General features: G+C 43.9%; 1 protein-coding gene across 12 annotated transcripts in view; it reads right to left on the bottom strand.

The window, feature by feature from the left end:
• foxp1b (forkhead box P1b) overlaps positions 1-21,793 on the bottom strand; it is a 200,736-nt gene that overhangs the window by 35,311 nt on the left and 143,632 nt on the right. For 7 of the 12 annotated variants that reach the window (XM_071203045.1, XM_034082450.2, XM_034082453.2 and 4 more), the window contains 3 exons: positions 11,047-11,184; positions 10,710-10,835; positions 5,805-5,955 (listed from right to left, as the gene is read on the bottom strand). In XM_071203045.1, the coding sequence (XP_071059146.1) occupies positions 5,805-5,955; positions 10,710-10,835; positions 11,047-11,184 (415 nt within the window). Of the gene's footprint in view, positions 1-5,804; positions 5,956-10,709; positions 10,836-11,046; positions 11,185-18,677; positions 19,030-19,197; positions 19,387-21,793 lie in introns of those variants that run through there. The other 5 variants (XM_034082455.2, XM_071203052.1, XM_071203050.1 and 2 more) reach the window with 5 other exon arrangements.

Below are 21,793 nucleotides of genomic sequence, written 5' to 3'. Positions count from 1 at the left end.
AGCACACACACACACACACACACACACACACACACACACACACACACACACACACACACACACACACACACACACACACACACACACACACACACACACACACACACACACACACACACACACACACACACACACACACACACACACACACACACACACACACACACACACACACACACACACACACACACACAGACTCACTTATCAGGTCAAGAGGACAGGCTGTTTGTGAGACGGGGGAGGGTAGGGTGGATCAAATTTTATATTTATGAGCGTTATATCCTCCCCAAACACGTCGTGGTAATTTATAACAGATAGCGTCTGGCCGCTTCCAACACTTTGGACATTAACGTCAGAAGAATTTACGACAACAGAAACAAATTCCACTCCAGATAACGTGAGCAATTGTTTTTCACTCAAACCGCTGTCTGCGAGGTTTGTACTTAATTAGTGCTATCAAATGTTTGAACGGCTGATTCAAATGCATTCCTTCAGTGCGTCGACTTGGCAGGGGAACATGACGGTAATCTGTGTCAGTCGATGATGCTACTCCGCAGGAGGCTGATGGGAAAATGAGCTCGGTAGTATATGAAACACAACTGCAGATCGCACACCTGCTTGTGTTGAATGACCGGTTATCTGAAAACCCTTTGTTCCCTTTTTGTCTCTGCACATGGGAAATAATACACCGGCTTCCTAAATCAATCGTATGGATATCTACACTTTGTAACGAAGGAAATAATCAGTTAAAAAGGCATGCCAATTTACTGCCCCCCCCCCCTCCCCCTGCAAGTTTGAATCCATACTCAGCGGGACCCCAAACGGAGCAGATCAACCCATCACTTCCGACGCCGTGCTAACTGCTAGCTGAGTATTGCAGATCAGATCTGGGCACCACAGGCCCCGGCCCGCTGATGCGTGAAAGAGTTTAGTGATGTGGAAAACAGAAAGGTCATCAATAACTTCAAACAGTCAAGCAGAAAATGTGTAGGATAGGAAGACGAACCGAGCGGGCCTGGAGCACAAGAAGCCCGATTGTTGCAACAGCTGTCGGAGGCACGGAGTGTACCGTCGACGGATACGCAGACCAACCAGGTTCGACTGGTTGTGAGAAGAGGGCAACACTGAGTGTACATTCCAGACCTGAGAGACATTTGCAAACAACTCACTTCACATCGTTGGCTGAATGGGGAACATTCACTCACAACCAGTGTTTTCAGTCGATGCTACTCAATACCTTTTACTGCATTGTTATGAGACTTTAATCACTAGTTAGATTCAGATAATAAGCTAATACAAAAATGAAAATATTAAGCATAAGCAGTATTATGCCCTTTCCTGGAGAGTTCTATAGATTTGTGTCTGCGAAGGCTAAAATCTCACAGTTTATCCCCCAAAAACACCCCCCCCCCCCCCGTCTAAAACGCCTCCATTGGACTCTTTGTTTACTTCCAGAACATAGTGACATCACGAAGCAACCCTTGTGCTTAGAGATGTCCCGATCTGATCACGTGATCGGGGATTGGAGCCGATCACGTGATTTTCAAAAAATCGGGGATCGGGATTTTTTTTTTTTATAAAATATTTTTTTTTAATTTAATATTACAAAACAAAAATGACCATGTTCACGTCTTAAAGTCATCCTGAGGACTTAGTTTTGGTTTAAAATTACACAACATCATGTATGTGTTGCTTCTTTTGGGCTTGTTTTCAGACCTGGTTGCTTATTCCTCTGAAAGCAACAGAGTGGGCGCAGTGTCTAATAGTAGCAGCAAGCTAACGAGAGGCTACGTCCAGCTGGTGACTCGGGAGTCGGGACAGAGAAAATGTCAGGAGTTTGGAAGTATTATAAAATTGAAAGCGAAGGCAGTGTAACAGCCAGATGCAATGTTTGCAAGGCGGAGGTTCCGCGTGGTGGAAAGAACAGAGCTACGTTCAACACGACCAATCTAACACGCCACCTGAGAAACAAACACCAACAACAACACGGCGAGTACACAGCGGCCACTCAGGTAACGGCACTGAAACAACCGACACTTTCAGAGGCTTTCAAAAGGCCCAGAACAGTAAAAAGGCCAACACAATAAGATAGCTGAACTCATCGCGTTGGATGACCAGCCGTTATCTGTTACCTTTTTTTTCTCTTAATGCATTGCATAAAGATCGGATCGGGAAAAATCGGTATCGGCAGATTGTCAAAATCAAATGATCGGAATCGGATCGGGAGCAAAAAAAGGTGATCGGGACATCCCTACTTGTGCTTCTATTGGCTAGCGCTCCAACACATTGTACGTGATAGACTAACGGGCGGGACATCTCTAAGCGGTTGACCAATCACAACAGAGCTTGTCAACCAAAACATCCCAGTTAGGGGTGTCTGCATTGTAAAAGTTTGTTCTGATGCAATTGGTTATTTAAACCCACTTGTTCTAACAGTTCACTCGTGAGTCATGATAAAGTGAACTCAAAAGTGAAAAGAGGTTTGAGTTAAAGACACCAAGTCTTTTGATAAAGCGAGATGCCTCACAGGTATTTGGTGTTGACACAGTGTAAACAGGATGTTCTTAGACTGTTGTGAAATCCATCAGCAATACAGTTATACAATAGCAATATCACCACAAAATGCTTTACTCAAGGGGTGTGTGTGTTTGCCAGACATCTGACACACACAGCGCGGCGCTCCACGCCTGTGCCCAAGGCGATCGTTTGCGGGTGGATGAGTGATTCCATACCCAGTCCAAACAATAACACCACTGTACAAACCCTGTTTGTGTTTGCCTATTACCTAACCACCCCCCAACCCTCACCGTTTTTTATCGCTCTTATCTTGTTATTTCAAAACTGTTTGTCTTAGCTGGGAATGAATAGTCAATGTCATGTCCTGAAACCTTTATGACGGCGTCTTTGTCACGAGGGACCACTCCTTAGCAAAATATTAAAAGGATGAATAAAGAAATAAACTTCCTGGCCAAACAACAAATATTGTCTGCCAGTCCCTATCGAGTACCAGGCGCTGTCACAGTGACAAGTTCACGGGCAGTTTAGGAACAATAGATCCAGGGCTGAAGGAGACTGCCACCAGGACGCCGCGCACAGGGCAGAGCACGGACACTCTGAACACTGGCGTTCTAATACTGCTAGAGTCCAGGATGATTCAACATGTGGGACAAATACAGTTATTCTGAAAACAGTAAAAAAAGGGCAACAACTAAGAGATGTTCCATTAGAATGACAATTATTTTATAAACCAGGTTAAACGTTCATCTCGGTTTCTAACATTCAGACGTGATGTTTTTAAACGTCTTGATTTGACGCTCAAAAACCTAAAGATGTTCAATTAATTGTGGTATAAACCAGAAAAGGTAGAAGAACTTAGTCGCTGAAAACTGCTTTTTTCTTTAAAGCATTAAAGCAATTAATAAATCATCAAAATAATTTGCGATATTTTTCCCTTCGAGTAACAAATTGATTGAATTCACTAATGTAAGACAAAGTGTGGCACACCACAATGAACCTGCAGCAAACAGTGAACCCGGAGGGATTATACATTTTGTAATAAGTAAGTGTTTAGTTAGGATTTATGGTCCTGAGCCACTAAAACCACACACAGTATTGGGTTTCAGACTAAAGTGGTGCGTTGTTCACTTTGACTAAGCAAATATGAACAGGTTCTTCTGCAGAGCAATAACAGCAGCATATAAAACACTCAAAACATCTGAAGACATACATTAGCCGTTTCTGCAACTCCTACCTTATCTAACTAAACATTTCAATTATTTTGGAGTGTTTTCCTTATTATAAAAAAACCTTCACACGGTTTGTTCGGCGGCGTCGCATACATTACATTACATTGCATTTAGCTGACGCTTTTATCCAAAGCGACTTACAATAAGTACATTCGACCAGGAAGACACAACCTTGAAGAAAACAGAATCATAAAGAACATCAGGTTTCAAAGAGCCAATCGTTTCAAGTGCTACTCAACTGGCTGTAGATAAGCCAGTCCTTTATTAGTATATAAGTGCTCTGTTAGCAGTTCTTTGTTAGTCATTCTATCGCTCGAAGTGGAGTCGAAAGAGATGAGTTTTCAGTCTGCGCCGGAAGGTGTGTGAGCTTTCTGCGGTCCTGATGTCAATGGGGAGCTCATTCCACCGTATTGGTACGATGATTTGGACATGTTGCCATATGTACCATCATTTGAGTATTTTACCGCTTATAATTAATGTGTGTTCCAGTCTGCACTCTCTATTCGGGGTTCAGACACTTTTTCACCAATGGTTTTCCATGACCTCTCCGTGACCTTTACCTAATTTTCCATGTCCAAAAAAACTCTTCAGTGGTACCACGGAAAATGGTTTATTCTAACATGGAACAGGAAAATAAGGTCTGCATATGAAACATGTCGTGCCTCTAAAACAAATCCAATAGTAGGCTTAGTAGCTTCTACAGCTGAAGCAACTAAACTCTCACCAGCAAAACACCTCGTCAGTTAAAAGCCATTTTACATTTCATTACCACACGATACAGTATTTATTATCATTATAGTATTACTATTTCGGCGATTAGATAAAATATTAATTATATTTGATGCAACTTTAGTTACATTTCCATGACTTTGGAAAAAATATTATTTTCCATGACTTTTCCAGGTTTTTAATGACCGTAAGAACCCTGCCTATTTAACACCTTTCTCTAGATTCATATATATACATCTTTTTTCTTCTTCTTCCACTAACCAAAGCTATGTCTAAATCATTTAAATCATACTTATGTCAAAAAGTCTTTGAAATACCGTTTTGTAAAATGCCACATTTATGATATTTCTCCTTGTGGTTATGACTCACTTAATATTCTTTCTCTAATTGTTAGACTCTGGCACCATAGTTTAGCATTTACTACGTTCCAATGGACACATAATAGCATTTCATTTCAAAGACCAGGATCATCCATGTTGGCACGTTTTGACACTGTTCAATCAGATGTCATATTTCACCCAGACAGAGTTTTGTTTGCACAGCGTTGAGCCGTTGACTAATTATGTACAGGATGTCTGACAGGAGGCTCCTCGTTATATGCAGTGCTGTGGTATTAATAAACAGATAATGTACTTTTGTCAGAGTCAATCTTAATTGTACATCTGCAGACTCATTCTAAAACATTCTTTGAATATGTTGGCGTCAAAAAGAGGCGTTTCATCGTCCAGTTCATTCCACCGGCCATAAGACTGTTAAACACCGGAACGACATTCATCTGGTTGCAACTTACACATTAATTATCTAATATTCCAATTACTTGTATATAGACTCTCCTGGCACTATTTCTATTCTATTTCATTTGTACTTGCACTATTGTATCTGTTTTATTGTGTTGCACTGTTGGAGGAGCCTGGGACCTAAGATGTTCATTGACATATCTACACTGTAGCTACTGTATGTACACATGACAACTAAAGCCTTGAATCCGGGGACATAGTTGTGTTTCAGTGTTATGTTGACAGGATATTCGACAGAGGGTTGTAGTTATATGCAGTGCCGTGGTATCAATAAACAGATACATGATAACCATATACTTTTGTCATACTTGGAGTACCTCTTAATTTGACATCTGAAGACACATTCCAACACGTCCTTTGAATATGTTGGAGTTAAAAAGCGGCGTTTCATTGTCCCCGGTGTGTTGTTGATATTTGACAGAGTGCAGTATAGGGTTGTATTTGTACACAGTGCAGTATAGGGTTGTATTTGTACACAGTGCAGTATAGGGTTGTAGTTGTACACAGTGCTGTGGTGTGAGCAGGTACTGACCCTGGGTGAGGGAGTGCAGCGGCAGGCCGGTCTGCCCGGGCTGGATGGTGAGCAGCCCCTGCCTCTGGAGGTTGAGCAGGTGCTGCTGCTGGACCTGCTGGACCTGCAGGAGCTGCTGCTGGAAGGCCAGCTGCTGGGCAGACATCTGCTGCTGTGGGCACACACACACACACACACACACACCATCAGCACACAGAAATACAGAAGCATAACAACCAGTGCAAACATTCCTGTAACGCTCTTCAGGAAGAACATCTTTAGATCCGGGCGCCAGGAAGTTCCCAGGTAGTAAAACACTTCAGAACAACACGTTCATTCATAAGAAAACACATTCATCGATTCTCGTGCACAATAGCCGAGCGTGATTTTCATAATATTTTGCTTTTAGTGTGTGAAGACAGGTGCGGCGTACATCTCTCTCTCTCTGTCTCCCTTAATTAACGAGGAGTCGCGAGGCAAATGACAAACAATGAAACAACATAGTTAATCATTCATAATAAGAGCCACAGGAATTTAATTACAGCCATTCATAATTCAGCAAACAACGTGTGACTAAACCAGAGTGCTTAATAACCACCGGAGCAACTCTCCCCGGCACCGCGCTGCGTTCAGGGACACGCTTTCCCCACAACACGCTCCACACTGTGAACTAGCAAAAGATAGCTGTTGTGTTGTTTCCTCAAAGCTGTTCTCCTCTAAAGGCTGGTGTGTCTTGAGGGACAGGAGGAGACCTTTTGTGGCGCTGGTTAGTGACATGTGTGAACTTTGAGAGGTGATGTGAGAGCGGAGAAGTCAGAATAATAAATAGAAGGAAATTATCCAATATTCCCAAAAAATCCCCTTTGAGTCAAAACAAATGAGATGTTGTTTAGATGACAGAGTCCCATGCTCTCAACAAATCCTCAGTCAACTCGGCAAAATGTCCCCAAAATAGGGTTGTTCTTCATAATAGACATTAGACTACCGTACTTTTCGCGCACCTGCATATGAGCCGCAGCAGCTACATTGTCCGTCTGTCTTGCTCTCGTTCTGTCTCTCGGTTCCACTTTTACTTTGGCGCCTACCTGTCTCACTCTTTTCCGGCCTCCAGCTTTTCCCGCCCCTTAAAGGTGGCGGGCGCGGACCGGTCATAGAGCCCGTAGAGTTAAAGGTGGTTCATGTTACCTGTAAAATCCATAGATTTAGGAGGTTCCCTAGTGGCCGTTAGCTGTACAAAAAAAAATGGGGGAAAAAGTCGCGGTTTATAGTCCGAAAAGTACGGTAATCCACATTGTGGGCTGGGCGATATATTCACGTATATAAATATGACTTGACTAAATATAGTCTTAGTTCTCAGATATCTGAAAAAGGCAAAGTGAACTAACTAGTCTGTCTGAGCTCTTATTTTCCCATTTAGTCATTACTTTCACATTGCTGTAGCTTATTTTACCAATACTCATTGTGTCAATATAAGGTAAGGTAAAGCACCAAGGATCTGTCGACAGACTGAAATAATCGTAGTCGATTAAGCCCAAACAACCGTAACTGTTAATCATTACCGTCGCTCTGTCAGATCACCTTTTGGATTTCCCAACAGATACAATGACTCAACAGGATACCCGGCCTGTTTATGAGTACACAAGGCCAGAAGTAAAGCGGCCGGGGGGGGGGTGGTGGCTGGGGGGGGGGGGGGGGGGGGGGCACTAAAAGCACTGCAGGGTCTGCCAAGCTGTGCACCGCGCCCTGTTTCCAAACACAGGATACACCGCTTTGTTTACTTCTCACAATCAAGTGCACACAAAAAAGGTCTCGGAGCAGCATGGCTGTCAGGTCTCTGAAAACCCCTGACACAGCCTAGGGTCTAACGGCCTTCCTCTCCCTTCCCCCCCCACACCCTCTCTAAAAATAAAGCTCTGGGCAGCAGCGGTCTATTACGGCGAGTGGGGTCGTCTCATTGGATCAATCAGGGAGGGAAGACGCTCTGACAGTGGTGGAAGACGGTCATAATTGATGAGTCGCCTCATTCCTTCACGGGGTTATGTGTGACCCAACATGAGGGAGGGGGCACGTGAGAGGAACGAGTTAGACATGCAGGTGGACTGTGATCTGCTCTGATCTTATGTCCTTCAGTGTGAGGAAAGTTTCTCGTGTCTTCAGTGCTTTTCTGTTCCTCCCTGACAGAAAGATAACAGTGCTACGGGGGTGGGAGTTCACAAGGAACAATGTCTTTCATCAAAACGCTAAATAAATAGAGGGTGGCTTTTCTGAAGAGGAGGGAGGAAAAAAGAGAAGAAAGGAAAAATCGAGTATTGCAAATGAATTTAACTCTCTCCCCGTCACATTCTTTTTCTCTCTTCGGGTCCCATCAGCTGACAGGAGCTCCTGTGCGCTCCCAGCATGCAGACACATTAAAAAAGCCCGATCCCCAATAGACCAAATAAGAGGTTAACAAGAAGTGGCATGAGGGAGAGAAAAATACAGTCCCTGACAAATGATAAAGAGTGACACTGGCAGGCCGTATTGTCAAGCTTCAAATATAAAGTTAAAGATCTTTGAGAAACTAAATTTTGATGTCTTTAAAATAAAATAGGCACAAAGCAACAACAGGGGGTTATTGTCTGGCCGCCACAGGGGAGTCACTGCATAATTCTTATTCTGTCTTTTGATGGCTGCGACTAGGAAGGGAAAAAAAGAAAAAGGCGAGAGCGATGGTGATGGGGAGAGAAAGAAAACACGGGCGGAGGGGGAGAGCCTCTCGAGGCTGCATCCATTTCCTGTGATCACACATAATATGCTTCAAAAGTTCTTTTTTCTTTTATTCTCATGCTCCATTCAACTGATCAATTGCACCTCCTTGCCCCCCCCTCCTCCCTCCCTCTCTTTTCTCCCCCTTTGCCCCTCTCGTGTTTACATCAGATGCGACTTGGTGACAGGCCCTATCTGAGGCCGAGGAGCTCCGCTGTCATGTTGATTTATGGGAGCATCACGCCACAACTTGTCCAAACTGAAGCCCGCAGTTCATTAATTAGGGAGCTACGACTTTGAAGTTGGGAGCTTCGACAGGACGCGGACGTGTGTGCGTGCGCGTGTGTGTAAGTGTGAGCATGTGTGTGAGTCTCACATCGGGCTTAATGTTCTCCTGCTTCCTCCACTCTCCAAACACGGAGCTCAACGGGGACGGGAGCAGAAATGCCCAGATTCGTCTTTGAACTTCTTCTGACCGCACAATAATAATCTGCTTTGTCCACAGTGCTGCTCGTATCCTCCGGTCATTAACACGCATTAAGACGCTGCCTATAAGCGAGCACTGCCCGTTCTGAAGGGCGCCAAGGAGAGAGCAAGAAAGATGGAGAGAGAAAGAAAAATACACATGTAGGCAACAAAGCTGGGAGCGCTCTCCGCACTGATATCTCACTATGACATGCCTTCTCTTCCTCCGCCATCTCCACGTTAATTACAGAGCCTCTCAGATTGATATGCTCCCTGTCCTGCCTTTCGTCACACGAGGCTCGCAGCAGCGGCCATCTCTTTGTTGCACAGGACACTTGTTTACTTTAAATATAACAATTCACAAGGCTACATTACACTTCGATGAGGCTTTATCCAAAGGGACAATGCAATAAACCATAAAGATATGTCCTGGTGTATTAGTGTCAATTGCCAATACTTCAATACTATGTGTGTCCTTGGGCAAGACACTTCACCTGAACTTGCTCCTGTGGGTATTGTCCACAGTTTCTGACCATAGCATGTATGATATATGTGTAATGTATGTATATGTAAAGCGCTTTGAGTCATTGAAAAAGCGCTATAATAAATGTAAGGAATTATTATTATTTTATGCATTTATTGTGCACACTAAACATGTGACTTCAAAATTAAAGAGTATTCTACGGGAAATATCAGTCAGTTGTTCCGTCTTTCTAGCATGTCTGAAATGCTAATTAGCTAATCGTTCTAATCGGAGGTATGTTAGACATACATTTAAAAATAAATACACATTTAATGCGGTTGCAGAGAAAATATAGTGTTGTTGCACTGTATTAATCAGCTGTTGTCATTTATCCCACATACCTGACATGCTAATCGGCTTAATTTGCTAGTCATGCTAATCGCAAGCATTAGCATGATAAAAGCTACATTTAATATGTTTTTTTTTTAAAAGAGTATTCTTATGATGCTTATCAGAAGCATGTCAGATACTATAGCCTGGTTCCAGATAAAGAAGAGCATTCTTAGCACAGTATTAGTTGTTGCCAACAGTCTAGCATTTCTGACATGCTAATTAGCTGATCATGCTAATCAGAAGCATGACAGACATAATGCTTAAAAGCTACATTTAATATGTTTTTTTTTTTAAAAAGAGTATTCTTATGATGCTTATCAGAAGCATGTCAGATACTATAGTCTGGTTCCAGATAAATAAGAGCATTCTTAGCACAGTATTAGTTGTTGCCAACAGTCTAGCATTTCTGACATGCTAATTAGCTGATCATGCTAATCAGAAGCATGTCACACATGTTTGGAAAAAAAAGACTATAAATGTTATGTGCTTTCATAAAAATAACGTATACTGAGCACATTATCATTCAGTTAATGCCAGTCATCCTGCATTACTGACATGCTAATGAGCTAATCATGCTAATAAGAAGCATGTCAGACAGGGGTGTTGTTGTGATTGGGATGTGGTTGTGGAAAAAAAAAGAGTATTCTTAGCACAGTATCAGTCAGTTGTTGCCATTTATGCAGCATGTCTGACATGCTAATCAGAAGCATGAGTGCACTTGATCCCCCCCCCACCCCTCCTCGGTGCTTTAACCACAGTCTGGAAGCAGATGGGGTTGAGGGAGGGAGCACACATGCCTTCCATGCTCTGTCTGGCCAACGGTTTGGTGATGGCAGGCGCTCGGAGTGATGTCAGCCTACCTCTTTATTCTGCTTGCTGCCCGCATGCTGCTGCTGCTGCTGCTGCTGCTGTTGCTGCTGCTGCTGCTGCAAGAGCTGGAGGTGGAGCTGTTCCTGCTGCTTCTTGTAGAACTCTTGGAGTTGCTGCTGCAAGAAAAGACAGAAGGCGACACGTGAGTGAAAGCCTGTCGGTCGTATAAACTCAGCGGTGGGTTTTAGGAGCATTTTCAATACTTTGAGGAATGTTGAACGAGGGAAAACAAATGAAAAGTAAGGCAGCTTAAAGTGAATTTATCTTTGCTGTCTTTCCATAAAGAAGATTTACAGACGAATGAGAGAAATGTCAGATGCACATTACCTGCTGTAACATGAGGGCCTGCTGCTGCTGGAGGAGAACCTGGAGCTGCTGAGGGCTCAGGACCTGCTGCTGAAGGATCTGCTGCATCTGCTGAGGAGTTATTACCTGGGGTGTCATCATAGCCACTGAAACTGGAACCTGTAACACACACACACACACACACACACACACACACACACACATAGATGTAAGAATCCACTAACGCATGACCGACTGAATGCAGTACTTGGATTAAGCGATCCATTGTTCTACATGTATTGTCTATAAGTGGCAGAAAACATTTTAGAAAAATGTCCATTCCAGTTGAAGTTGAATATGTTGTCTCGTCAGTCCCAGAGATATTCCGTTTAAAGTAACAAAGACATCTGTCCATATTAGAGGATGTTCTGCATAGAAACCCACTTTAACAATCATTTATTATCCAAACAGTTGAATTATACATAAATAAATGATATAAAGAAAGCCTCTTGGTAAACACTGGACTGTCAGACTTCATCCTAAGTGTTATCTTGATGTGTTACACACCCTCCAACTAACACACACGCCTCTAACTGTTCTGACACCACACCAGACTGAGGACACGAGACATCTTCCTCCGTCCTCTTCATCCTCCAACCTTCCCCTCTCACACAATCTCTCAATATGATCCGCATCTGCATCTCAGATCCAGCGTGTATACAACATGGCAAATAGGCCATACCTGAGGACATGAAAAGACGGCCTCAAAATCTGCTGCGGTTGGCCCAGTGTGTCATGTGAGAGCATTTCATTAGAGAGGCTGTCAGCAGAGTTCTATTATGGGGTGGATGCAAGGTGCCTGGAGGAGGAGGAGCCACGCTGAAGAACACACACACACACACACACACGCACACACAGCCCTCTCACTAACTCCCAGCAGAAAGGTGTGAGTGCATGACTCCTCAAAACAAGTGATTTGTTGTGACACTGAGAGAGCGCCCACAGTTGTCAGGGCGCCTTAATTGCCCGGGCGGCGGACGGGACACCGAGTGTGTCTGCCACTCAGCGCCATGATGTGCGATGCCATTAAAAGCTCCTTTCCTTCACATTCGGATGACAAACAGCAACTGAGACGTGTGTGATGGTGTCGGGTTGTTAACATGTTGTGGTGGTGTTGTATCGGGGATGTTAGGATGCAGGCAAGTTTGGTTCTCAAGCACAATTTTGAAGTTGACTTTAATTTAAATGTCTTATTACTTAATATGTATACTTTACTACATCTGTTGGAAGTCGATATATAACTATATTGACTATATTGTCGATATATAACTATATATGACTGTCCATTACACCGAAGAAGCAAAAAGACACACATGAGATACAGTATATATAATATTTCATAAAACCCCACTATTCCTTTTGGAGTGTATTCTGTCTCGGCTCGTGTGGTGTTGTGCCACCTGTTATTGGTTGGTGGCAATATTTGTATCCACAATAACTTGGCAATGTATTCTTTAGGCTGCTTCATTTAAAACATCTCCTCGATCTCCACACTGAGTGGGCTTAACCACAGCTTCACTTTACAGATTCAGAGTATTAGCTAACACAAAATATAAATCAATTAATGAATCAACTATGGTGTATAATGACGGGTTGAGATATCCAGCCGCAGAATGTATTTTTACCCGCTGTGATGGACACATTATCGCATAAATGATCATAATCCAGTCATTTAATATAGGATTGTGAAAAGTGTACTTTTGGTATGTGAGTATATGTGATGCCTGTACGTTAGTAATTCTACTTAAGTAAGATCTGAAATGCAGGACTCTTCTCCCCCCACTGTTAGCACATGTGCATATAAAGCATGCTTTGTATGTCAGCTTGATCACACGGTGACAGTCCGCCTGCACCAAGGTTACCCAAAGTGTGGCTCCGCCTTATAGCTAAACACCCCTTTTGAATTTTGTATGCATTTTCTGAATGTTGCTTAACATCTCATACGGTAACATGGTTTTTTTTTTCTTTCCGCATCATTATTGTTAAACAAAACAAAGTCATAATGAACAGCATGTACATGTAGAGAAAATGTGGAGGAGAGGGCAAGGGATGTCAAATAGGAAAGAAGCGGCTTTGATGCTCTCCGTTAACTCAACGCCACACTGTGCCGGCAGCCTCCAGCCCCCGGGAGAGTGACGGAGAACCAGCCCCACCCAGGAGGACTAACACACACTTCACATCTCCAGAAGCAGATCCCCCCTGTATTACGTCTTAATATGCACTTCCTCTTGACTCTTGCACATGACTTGTCCTGTCATTTGCATAGCTCGCCTCCCATTCGCCTAATTTCACAGTCATTATCCACTGAAGTCCTTTCTTTCCCTTCTAATTTTGATGAACTATTTTGAAGGTCAACCCACGTCTTTCTGACACGCAAGCGCCATACGTGACGTGATATATAGTTCCCGTCTAAACATGACATTTACCCCCCCCGACGCACACTGAGGATAAATAATAACGTGTGTTCAAAATCTACTGCATGCTCTATTTTCTGACTGCCGTGTTTAAAGCTGTCTTATTTTCAAATGTATAATCATTTTGTCAAGCCATATTATATAGAGGGTGAGGGTTTACACACCCCGGCTCTCGATAGCTGCCAATTTCATGACGAATTACCCCGGGATTTCCTTCAATTTAACCGTCTTAATTCTTTACACCTAGATCTCATCATGGTTTCACACTCCGCCTTGTGAGCAGCGTCTGGCTGCTGTAACTACAGCCGGAGCAGCCTCCTCTGTGCGAGAGGCTATTACACACCCCCATTTTATTACCCATTACTACTGAGGTCATTAGCAGCAAGAGGGATGGTATGCTTCTTAACCTATTGATCAATGTAACTACTACCATTTAATCCTGTGCTGAAGGAGTGAGAATCTGCCTAAGACTGGATCCTATTGAGAGGAGAGGCGGGAGGAGGGTGTATTGGGGGGGGTACTTTAAGAGAGAAATATTGCCCTGGCCGCTGTATCATGCCCATTTAACGCAAACACAGGACGCCAGTCGCCATTTAGAGCACTCCCATATGGTGCACTCCCTCCGTTATCTCCCGGGTAACATCATGACTCCAGATGATCCACGGAAAAACATATATCACCATCTAAAGATAGTATAAAAAGAGAGAGAGTGGGACTGGGCTAATAGCTGGAGGGATCCCGGCTCTATTCTAGTCCGCAGATATGAGGGTGCGAAAAAGAGGACATTCTGAGGATGCCAGGGATAGCTGACTTTTATGGATTTCACGAAGGTGTGGCGCTCTCCAGGTGCACAGACACATCCAGGGCTGGAACACCTTCACACAGCTGCCGAGCGACTGCAGGCGATATACTGTACCAGCACAGGCCTGCTGGCCACAGCCACACACACACACACACACACAGCCGCACACACACACACACACACACAGCCGCACACACACACACACACACACACACACACACACACACACACACACACACACACACACACACACACACACACACACACACACACACACACACACACACACACACACACACACACACACACACACACACACACACACACACACACACACACACAAAAGTACTATGTGTGAACATTAACTGCAATCATGGAAAAATCATTTAAATACAAATAAATAAAACGTGATTAATTTACACATTTTGAAACATTTACCATCAAAACAAATTATCCCTTTTAACAAGAACATTATTTGGATTTTATATTCGTTATTTATGAAACAGTAATTAATTAATTGCTAGGTCTATATGTCAACATATATTAATACATTATTTAAATGTGTTTTGTCCCAAACAAATATACTTTACATTTCATTATGAAAAAACCTAGAATAGCAATAAAATATCCATATCAGAGAAGCTGAAAAGAGCATTTTCTTGGACATAAATAAAAAGTGATTCATTAAAAATATGAAATGTTCTTTAAAAACAACTATATAAAAAAAAAGATATTTTTCACACGGATATTAATTTATTTTATTCTCATTATTAATGACGTTTCAGATTTTCAAAATTGTTGTTTTTTGCCTAAACATTACAACTTTAATATCTCACACACACACACACACACACACACACACACACACACACACACACACACACACACACACACACACCACACACACACACACACACACACACACACACACACACACACACACACACACACACACACACACACACACACACACACACACACACACACACACACGGTATTAAAAGACACCTACAGTAAGCCAACTTCAAGAGCAAAAGTAAAGCCACATGGTTATCTATCACAAGCTGCACATGTGAAAATGTTAAATAGCCACTGATTAAGAGTTAATGAAGATCCCCCCCCCCCCCCCCCATCACAAGTCAGAGGTCAGTGCACGTGAGGAGTGAAGGAGGATATAACAAACCCCCCCTCCCCCTTTTCCACAAGGAGGTGAGACACAGACGTTGCACCGGCCGCAGAAAGGTGCTCAGGATAAAAGAAAAGAAAGGGAATTATCACGTTTTCATTTGTGCTCCCGGGGGTCATCTCGCTTTCTTTTGTAAGGGGGCATCAAATGGAATGGAGAAGTAAAAAAAGGAATAACGGGCCCTGGAGAAATCAGCGAGTGGTAGTCCGTTTGAAGCTGTTGTTTTACCTCGGCCTGCAGAGGAAACCAAACCTCACCGCGTGGAAATGTAGCCGGGATTTCACGGGAGCGATTCTACTTAAAATGATGTGCGAACGTAATTAGTCGTCGACGAGACTGGGAAGCCTAATTTCATATAACCATTCAGGATGATTGAAACCTCTCAAGTGGAGAGCATTTATTTCCCTGGAAGAAAAAGGGAAATAGACGCAGGACAGATAACGTTTCAGGGTATAAAGACACATTTCAGAGTCTGTGTAATATTAAAAAAAGGCATCCCTACACGTGTTCAGACCTCCATTAGTCCGTCCTCGTCGTCCACAATCAGGCCGCTTTAAAGATGTTTACAGCTCACGTAAACAGCATAATCACAGCCACATTTTTCTCCCACTCTGGATCATCTGTATTAGTCAGCAGTCAGAAGCTGTCAGTATTTGAGCAACTCCGAAAACAAAAGTTCAAGATTGCATTTAATTAACTTTTCGACAACAAACAAACAGGCTTTTTTTTTTTTTTTTTTTTTCGCCCAGAGGAGAAGTGAGCCCAACAATACCAGCTGATCTGCAAGCTGCATGCTTTTCCCACACTGGAGGTGAGGGTACAGCACACAGGGCATACACCCCCCCCCACCCCACCACACACAACCTTCCTTTTTCATCACCATCTTTTGATAGATTCGTATTCCAGAAAATAAACAACAAAACTGGTCTCATCAACAAAGCCTGTGCCCCCCCCCTCCTGACCCCTCCCAGAGTCCCTCACATTAACCCACATCATCCTTACACTCCACATTCCTGCACAATGATATTAAAACGCCACAGCTCTTCCACATTCAATTCGGAAATACTGTCCTAATTAGTCCTATTCTTACTCTACTGACTTTCGTTTTTATATTTCCTGTTTTTCTTATTTTATCGTTAGTTTTTATAATATTTACTTGTCTTTGCAACATAAGTCCTCTTACTGTGTGCACTATAACACACCTAACCAAATCCATCGTATGTGGAAACTGATTCAGAAATATTGTCCTTAAAAAAGAAAAAAAAGCCAATTTCTCATTTTCTCATTGTACTTACTATTTTGTTCCGTCTTGAAAACATATCCTTTTTTTATTTGCATTAGTTTTAAATATCGTTTTGCAACATATTTGCTTATTTTTAAATCTTAATTCCTTCTACTGTGTTTAAGAATACACCGTTTAACACCAAAGCAAATCCCTTGACAATAAACTCAAAATCTATGAGCAGGTCTTTTCTGGTCATATTATCATCATAATAGGAGCAATATAAAAACACCTGATTCAGACATATGCATACAGGTGAACATTGACCACAAACACATTTCAAACAAATACATAAACCCAGCTTCATAAAACAACCCTAATGTCCTCTCAGCGTGCTGTCACTCGTCCCTCTGAAGCCCCGCCTCCTCTCACACAGCCACAGTGGTTCTGAGTTGGATAACAAATTCAAGCTGACAGCTTCGATCCTACACACCAGCGTCTCTCCTCACCTTTCCCCCCGAAACGTCTTACAAACCGCTGCTTGGGGGGGGGGGGGGGTTACGCAACACCGCACGTCTTCGGGGTGCATTATCAGAGTCGGTTGAGATTTAATTAAGATCACGGCCCCCACAAAAAATCCCCTTTAAATGAAAGTGTAGTTAAAAGACAATGGCTGACACATCCTCGTGCAGATTGTTGCCATTCTAAGCTAATCCTCGTTTCCATGACGGCAGAGCAAAGGGGCCACAAATGGTGCTGCTTTTAAACGCTCGTACACAACCAATTAGTTAGATCATATAGAAACAAACACCGTGGGGTTACATAAGAATGAGTGGTCGTGCTCCCAACGACCCACATAGTGAAGCCTTTCTTCTACGTGCAACATTTCAATACTGAATGTTTTTAGAAATATATAACGAGGAGCAACAAAAGACCTTAAACACACCGTGTAATCCACTTATTACCCTACAGTCTTAACCCTTTGAGACACGAGTGTGGAGTTAATCTTCCTCTCTGGAACACAGAGCGATAACGACCCTTCAAAACAGAAAGAATAAGTGTTTTCTGTTCAAGTAAAAACACGTTTTAGAGCGGAGAGCAGCTGGTGGCTCACTACATCACCGCGTCTCCTCGGTGTGCTGCCTGCTGCAGTACAAAGCACAGACCGTCCCTGTAAAGGATACCCCAGCGAGCGCCTCTGTTACCCCCCTCTTAACTCCGGGTACTAATATCTGGCTGGCTATGTCATGGTTTAGAAATGACAGGTGCTCCGAGCCCCTGGAACTGACAGGGCCGCCGCACAAATAACGGCCCGGCCTGAAAGGGCTAATGCACTACTAATGAACAATACATCAACTTTGATTACAAACTGTCAGCCCAATCAGCTCGCACTCCAGCTCTCCCAAACCGCGAGTCTCGGCACAGCTGCACGGCATTACGCCGCCTTGTTTAGACTCCCGAAGTCTCCGAACACTTTGTTACCCCCCTGATGCAAGGTGCTGAAACATTGCTGCCCGAGAACAGACGCAGGGGAAGAAGTGGAAACGCCGAGTAGTAACACTCGTTAAACTAGAGGAAAGTCAATAGCTGTCTTCGCTGTGAAACCTCAAAGCTGTCACATCCAACTTGGACTCTGCAATCCCTTTGTTGCAAGCACACACAGAACACACACACACACACACACACACACACACGCACGCACAACTTTTCAGGAAGATCCGAGCGATGACATTTGGAGTGACAGCGAGTCTCCGGCGTGGTTTTGTGGCGACCGTGTCAAAGAGAGAGCTGTCTTAATGCACCGTGACACCGGGAGGATTAGGTCATCACCGGGAGCAACGTCTGACCGGCGACCCATTCACAAATCAGCTCATAACTCCCAACACGGTGCAAACAAACCAAAAGACTTCCAGCACACGTTACACACCTTAATCTGGATATATGTTCTCGGCGATAATAACGTTATAGTCTGAGAAAGAAAAGGCAAACCTGTCTCTTGTTATTCCTTGAACTTTCCATAATTCCAGCAGCTTTCGGGAACAGTGCAGCGTCCTGCTCAACTGGTTAGCTCGCTATCAGCAAAGCACACATAACTAAAGCAAACAGGGCAACGTGGGCAGAGAGGAACTTTGAAAAGAAAGCTTCGATGTCTCATACTGTAAGTGACAAACAAGAGCAGCTAAACAAACTGTTGCTACGAGTTAAAGTGAGCACAGCACCCAGACAACCGCCGGCAGCTAATCCATACAGATGTTTGGGAACGCAAAGAACGTCTACCGTACATGACACCTGCGTTCTGCCTCCACCGTGAGAGTGTCTCTACGGCAAAGTAACAGCCTCGCTCTTACAACATTAACCAATTACAATGGCACAACACCAGCGACAGACACACACACAACAAAGCCTCCTTCTTACTCCCCTTTTCCCCGGTCAAATTAAATTGTCAAGTTTTTTTTACACAAGAAAAGCAGCAGAAAAAAAATCACAGAAATCAATCATATTGACAAACCTGACAAACTCCATTTAGCTGGCAGGGTAAACAGAGTGCTGGGCCACGCGGTGTGGAGTGAAGCAGAGCGGCGGCGAGGGGAAGAGAGATAGAGAGAGAGGGAGAGAGTGTGTGTGTGTGTGTTCGAGAGAGAGAGAGAGAGGTGGAGGCTGAGGACGAGCTGCTGTGCTGCGGAGGCTCCAACCCTTCCTCGGGATACAGACAGATTGCACGCGCAAGGTTGCTCCCCGGCTGACAAGATACAAAACTATCCAATCAACCACGCCCTTCACGACCAATCACAACCAGCCTTCTAAACATAATCAATTCAAATGGGGCCACACAATAGGGAAGGGGGGGGGGGGGGGAGCCGCGGGCTGGGCTGCAGGTGAACCCGTGCCTTTGTGTGGGGGCCTCTTTCGGGAAAAAGAGAAAGAGAAGAAAAAAAAAGACACAGTTGACGGCTGTTAACCCTTTGACCCCTGCCGGGTCTCCGGCCGTGCTTCTGAAACAATGGGAGCCTGAAGAAAAGAGGCCCTTTAATTAAACAACAGATAAGTAAACAGCGGAAAGAGAGAAAACTGGCCCCCGCTATCGGCCGCTTTATTGTTCTGCTGAAGGGAATTGTTTACAGTGGCGGGACAAAGGCGCAACTCATTTCACAAGCTGGAAACAACAAAATGCTCCAGCAGCGCTTTGTACTTTCCGCTCTCGGCTGAGGAAAGAACACGTTTCATAGTTTAGCTAAAGTATTTATGTTTTGTGTGTCCCGCTCTAAAGTCAATGGAGTTGCAGTAAGTCGTAAACATCAACCACCGCAGCATCAACTTTGTTTTCTTCCACTTTTCAAACACTTACAATGTGGCCTCAGACAAGCTACAAGCACTTAGCATTATAGCTAACGTTACACCAGCTCCAGAAAGCAGGCAGTCCATCCAACTCCATCCCAATGAGAGCAATTAGCTGTCATAATATCATCACACTCTTTCAACACCCGTGTGCACTCACACGGGGGAGAGACAGGAGAGGAAACAGGACCCTGCCACCTACTGGAGAGCGGCTGAACTCACAGGAGAGAGGAGGGAGGAGGAGAGGAGGAGTGCTTATATATTTTAGAAGAAGAAGAACTGTAAGAAAAATACATTGCAGAAGTATACAAATACGCAAATGCACAAACATGACATTATTTCAATGTCTGCACTATTTGTATTTCCTTGTATGTCTGAAGTATGTTATATGTTGCATTGTAGGACGAGGAGGAGCCTGTGACCTAATATGTTCATTGCCAGAACTACGTTCTATTGTGCATGATAATAAAGCTTTTGAATCTTGAATATAGGCTTGAAATTCACACCATGTGGCAAAACCGTGCGTCTGCTTCCGGGAGCTTTTGGAGATTGGATGACTTGCAGCTCTCAAGCATCCACACACAATGTGTTGTTGTCCCCATTGGGTCTCGAACCAGTGGCCATCCGGTCAGAAACCCCTACCGACTGCAGACCTATAACCGTCTCACTGAACAAACCTTACCTTTCCCTAAACCCCACTTAGTACATGTCATTCTGTAGTGCATGGAAACAGAAGGACATGGAGTAGCTCTAAGGATAAAATAACGTATAACAAAGAGGCAAACAGGCACGGGGCGAGATGAACACCTCGCTTTGTTAATTATCATGACAATAAACACAGAGCCGGATGCTGAAACACAGCGGCTATAAACCCTCTTGGCCGAGGATGAAGGAATGCATCTCGGGGTGCGTTCCAGTCCGCACACACACTGGTAAAACACACAGAACAAGCCACCGCTCTCATCTGCTAATAACTGACAATGAGCTCTGCTAAGCTGGCCTGACCTATATACATTATTGACTGGGACACCTCGCGCTTCCAAAGGGACGATTCCAATACATATCATGGTGAATAATTAAGGGGGGAAGAAAAGGGGCTCTTCTTTTCTATCTGACACCCTCAAGATGGAAAAAGACAGTGATGTGGGCACACACACACACACACACACACACACACACACACACACACACACACACACACACACACACACACACACACACACACACACACACACACACACACACACACACACACACACACACACACACACACACACACACACACACACACACACACACACACACACACACACACACACACACACACACACACACACACACACACACACACACACACACACACACACACACACACACACACACACACAAAGTGGTTTCAGCTACACTCCTCTCCCCCGGCACTCTCCCCGGGGTGGCGTGTCGGCGTATTCTCAATAAAACACCTTCTTAGCAGTAATAGGCCACTGTTCTCATTTCGACGCTCCCAAAGGCCTCATGATAAATTTAGCAGGCGCACAGTTCAAGCTTCTCCTCTCACACACGGTCTTTCTAATCCATTGCCTCTGTGCCTGCGCCATGTAAAATAATTACACATATGTGTCGATGTGATACACACGGCGTATAGATTTTTTTTTTTTTCCTTCCATGCTCACATCAATATCCGTGAGCCTTGAACCAGGCGTCCCCTGTGAGGGTTTACAGAGCGATTGGGTTCCTGACAGAGTGGATGACATTATATTTCCTGCTTG

The sequence above is a fragment of the Pseudochaenichthys georgianus genome, chromosome 5 (genome assembly GCF_902827115.2).
Source record: "Pseudochaenichthys georgianus chromosome 5, fPseGeo1.2, whole genome shotgun sequence".
Classification (NCBI taxonomy): Eukaryota; Metazoa; Chordata; class Actinopteri; order Perciformes; family Channichthyidae; genus Pseudochaenichthys; species Pseudochaenichthys georgianus.
This window is presented reverse-complemented; position numbering and strand designations above follow the sequence as displayed.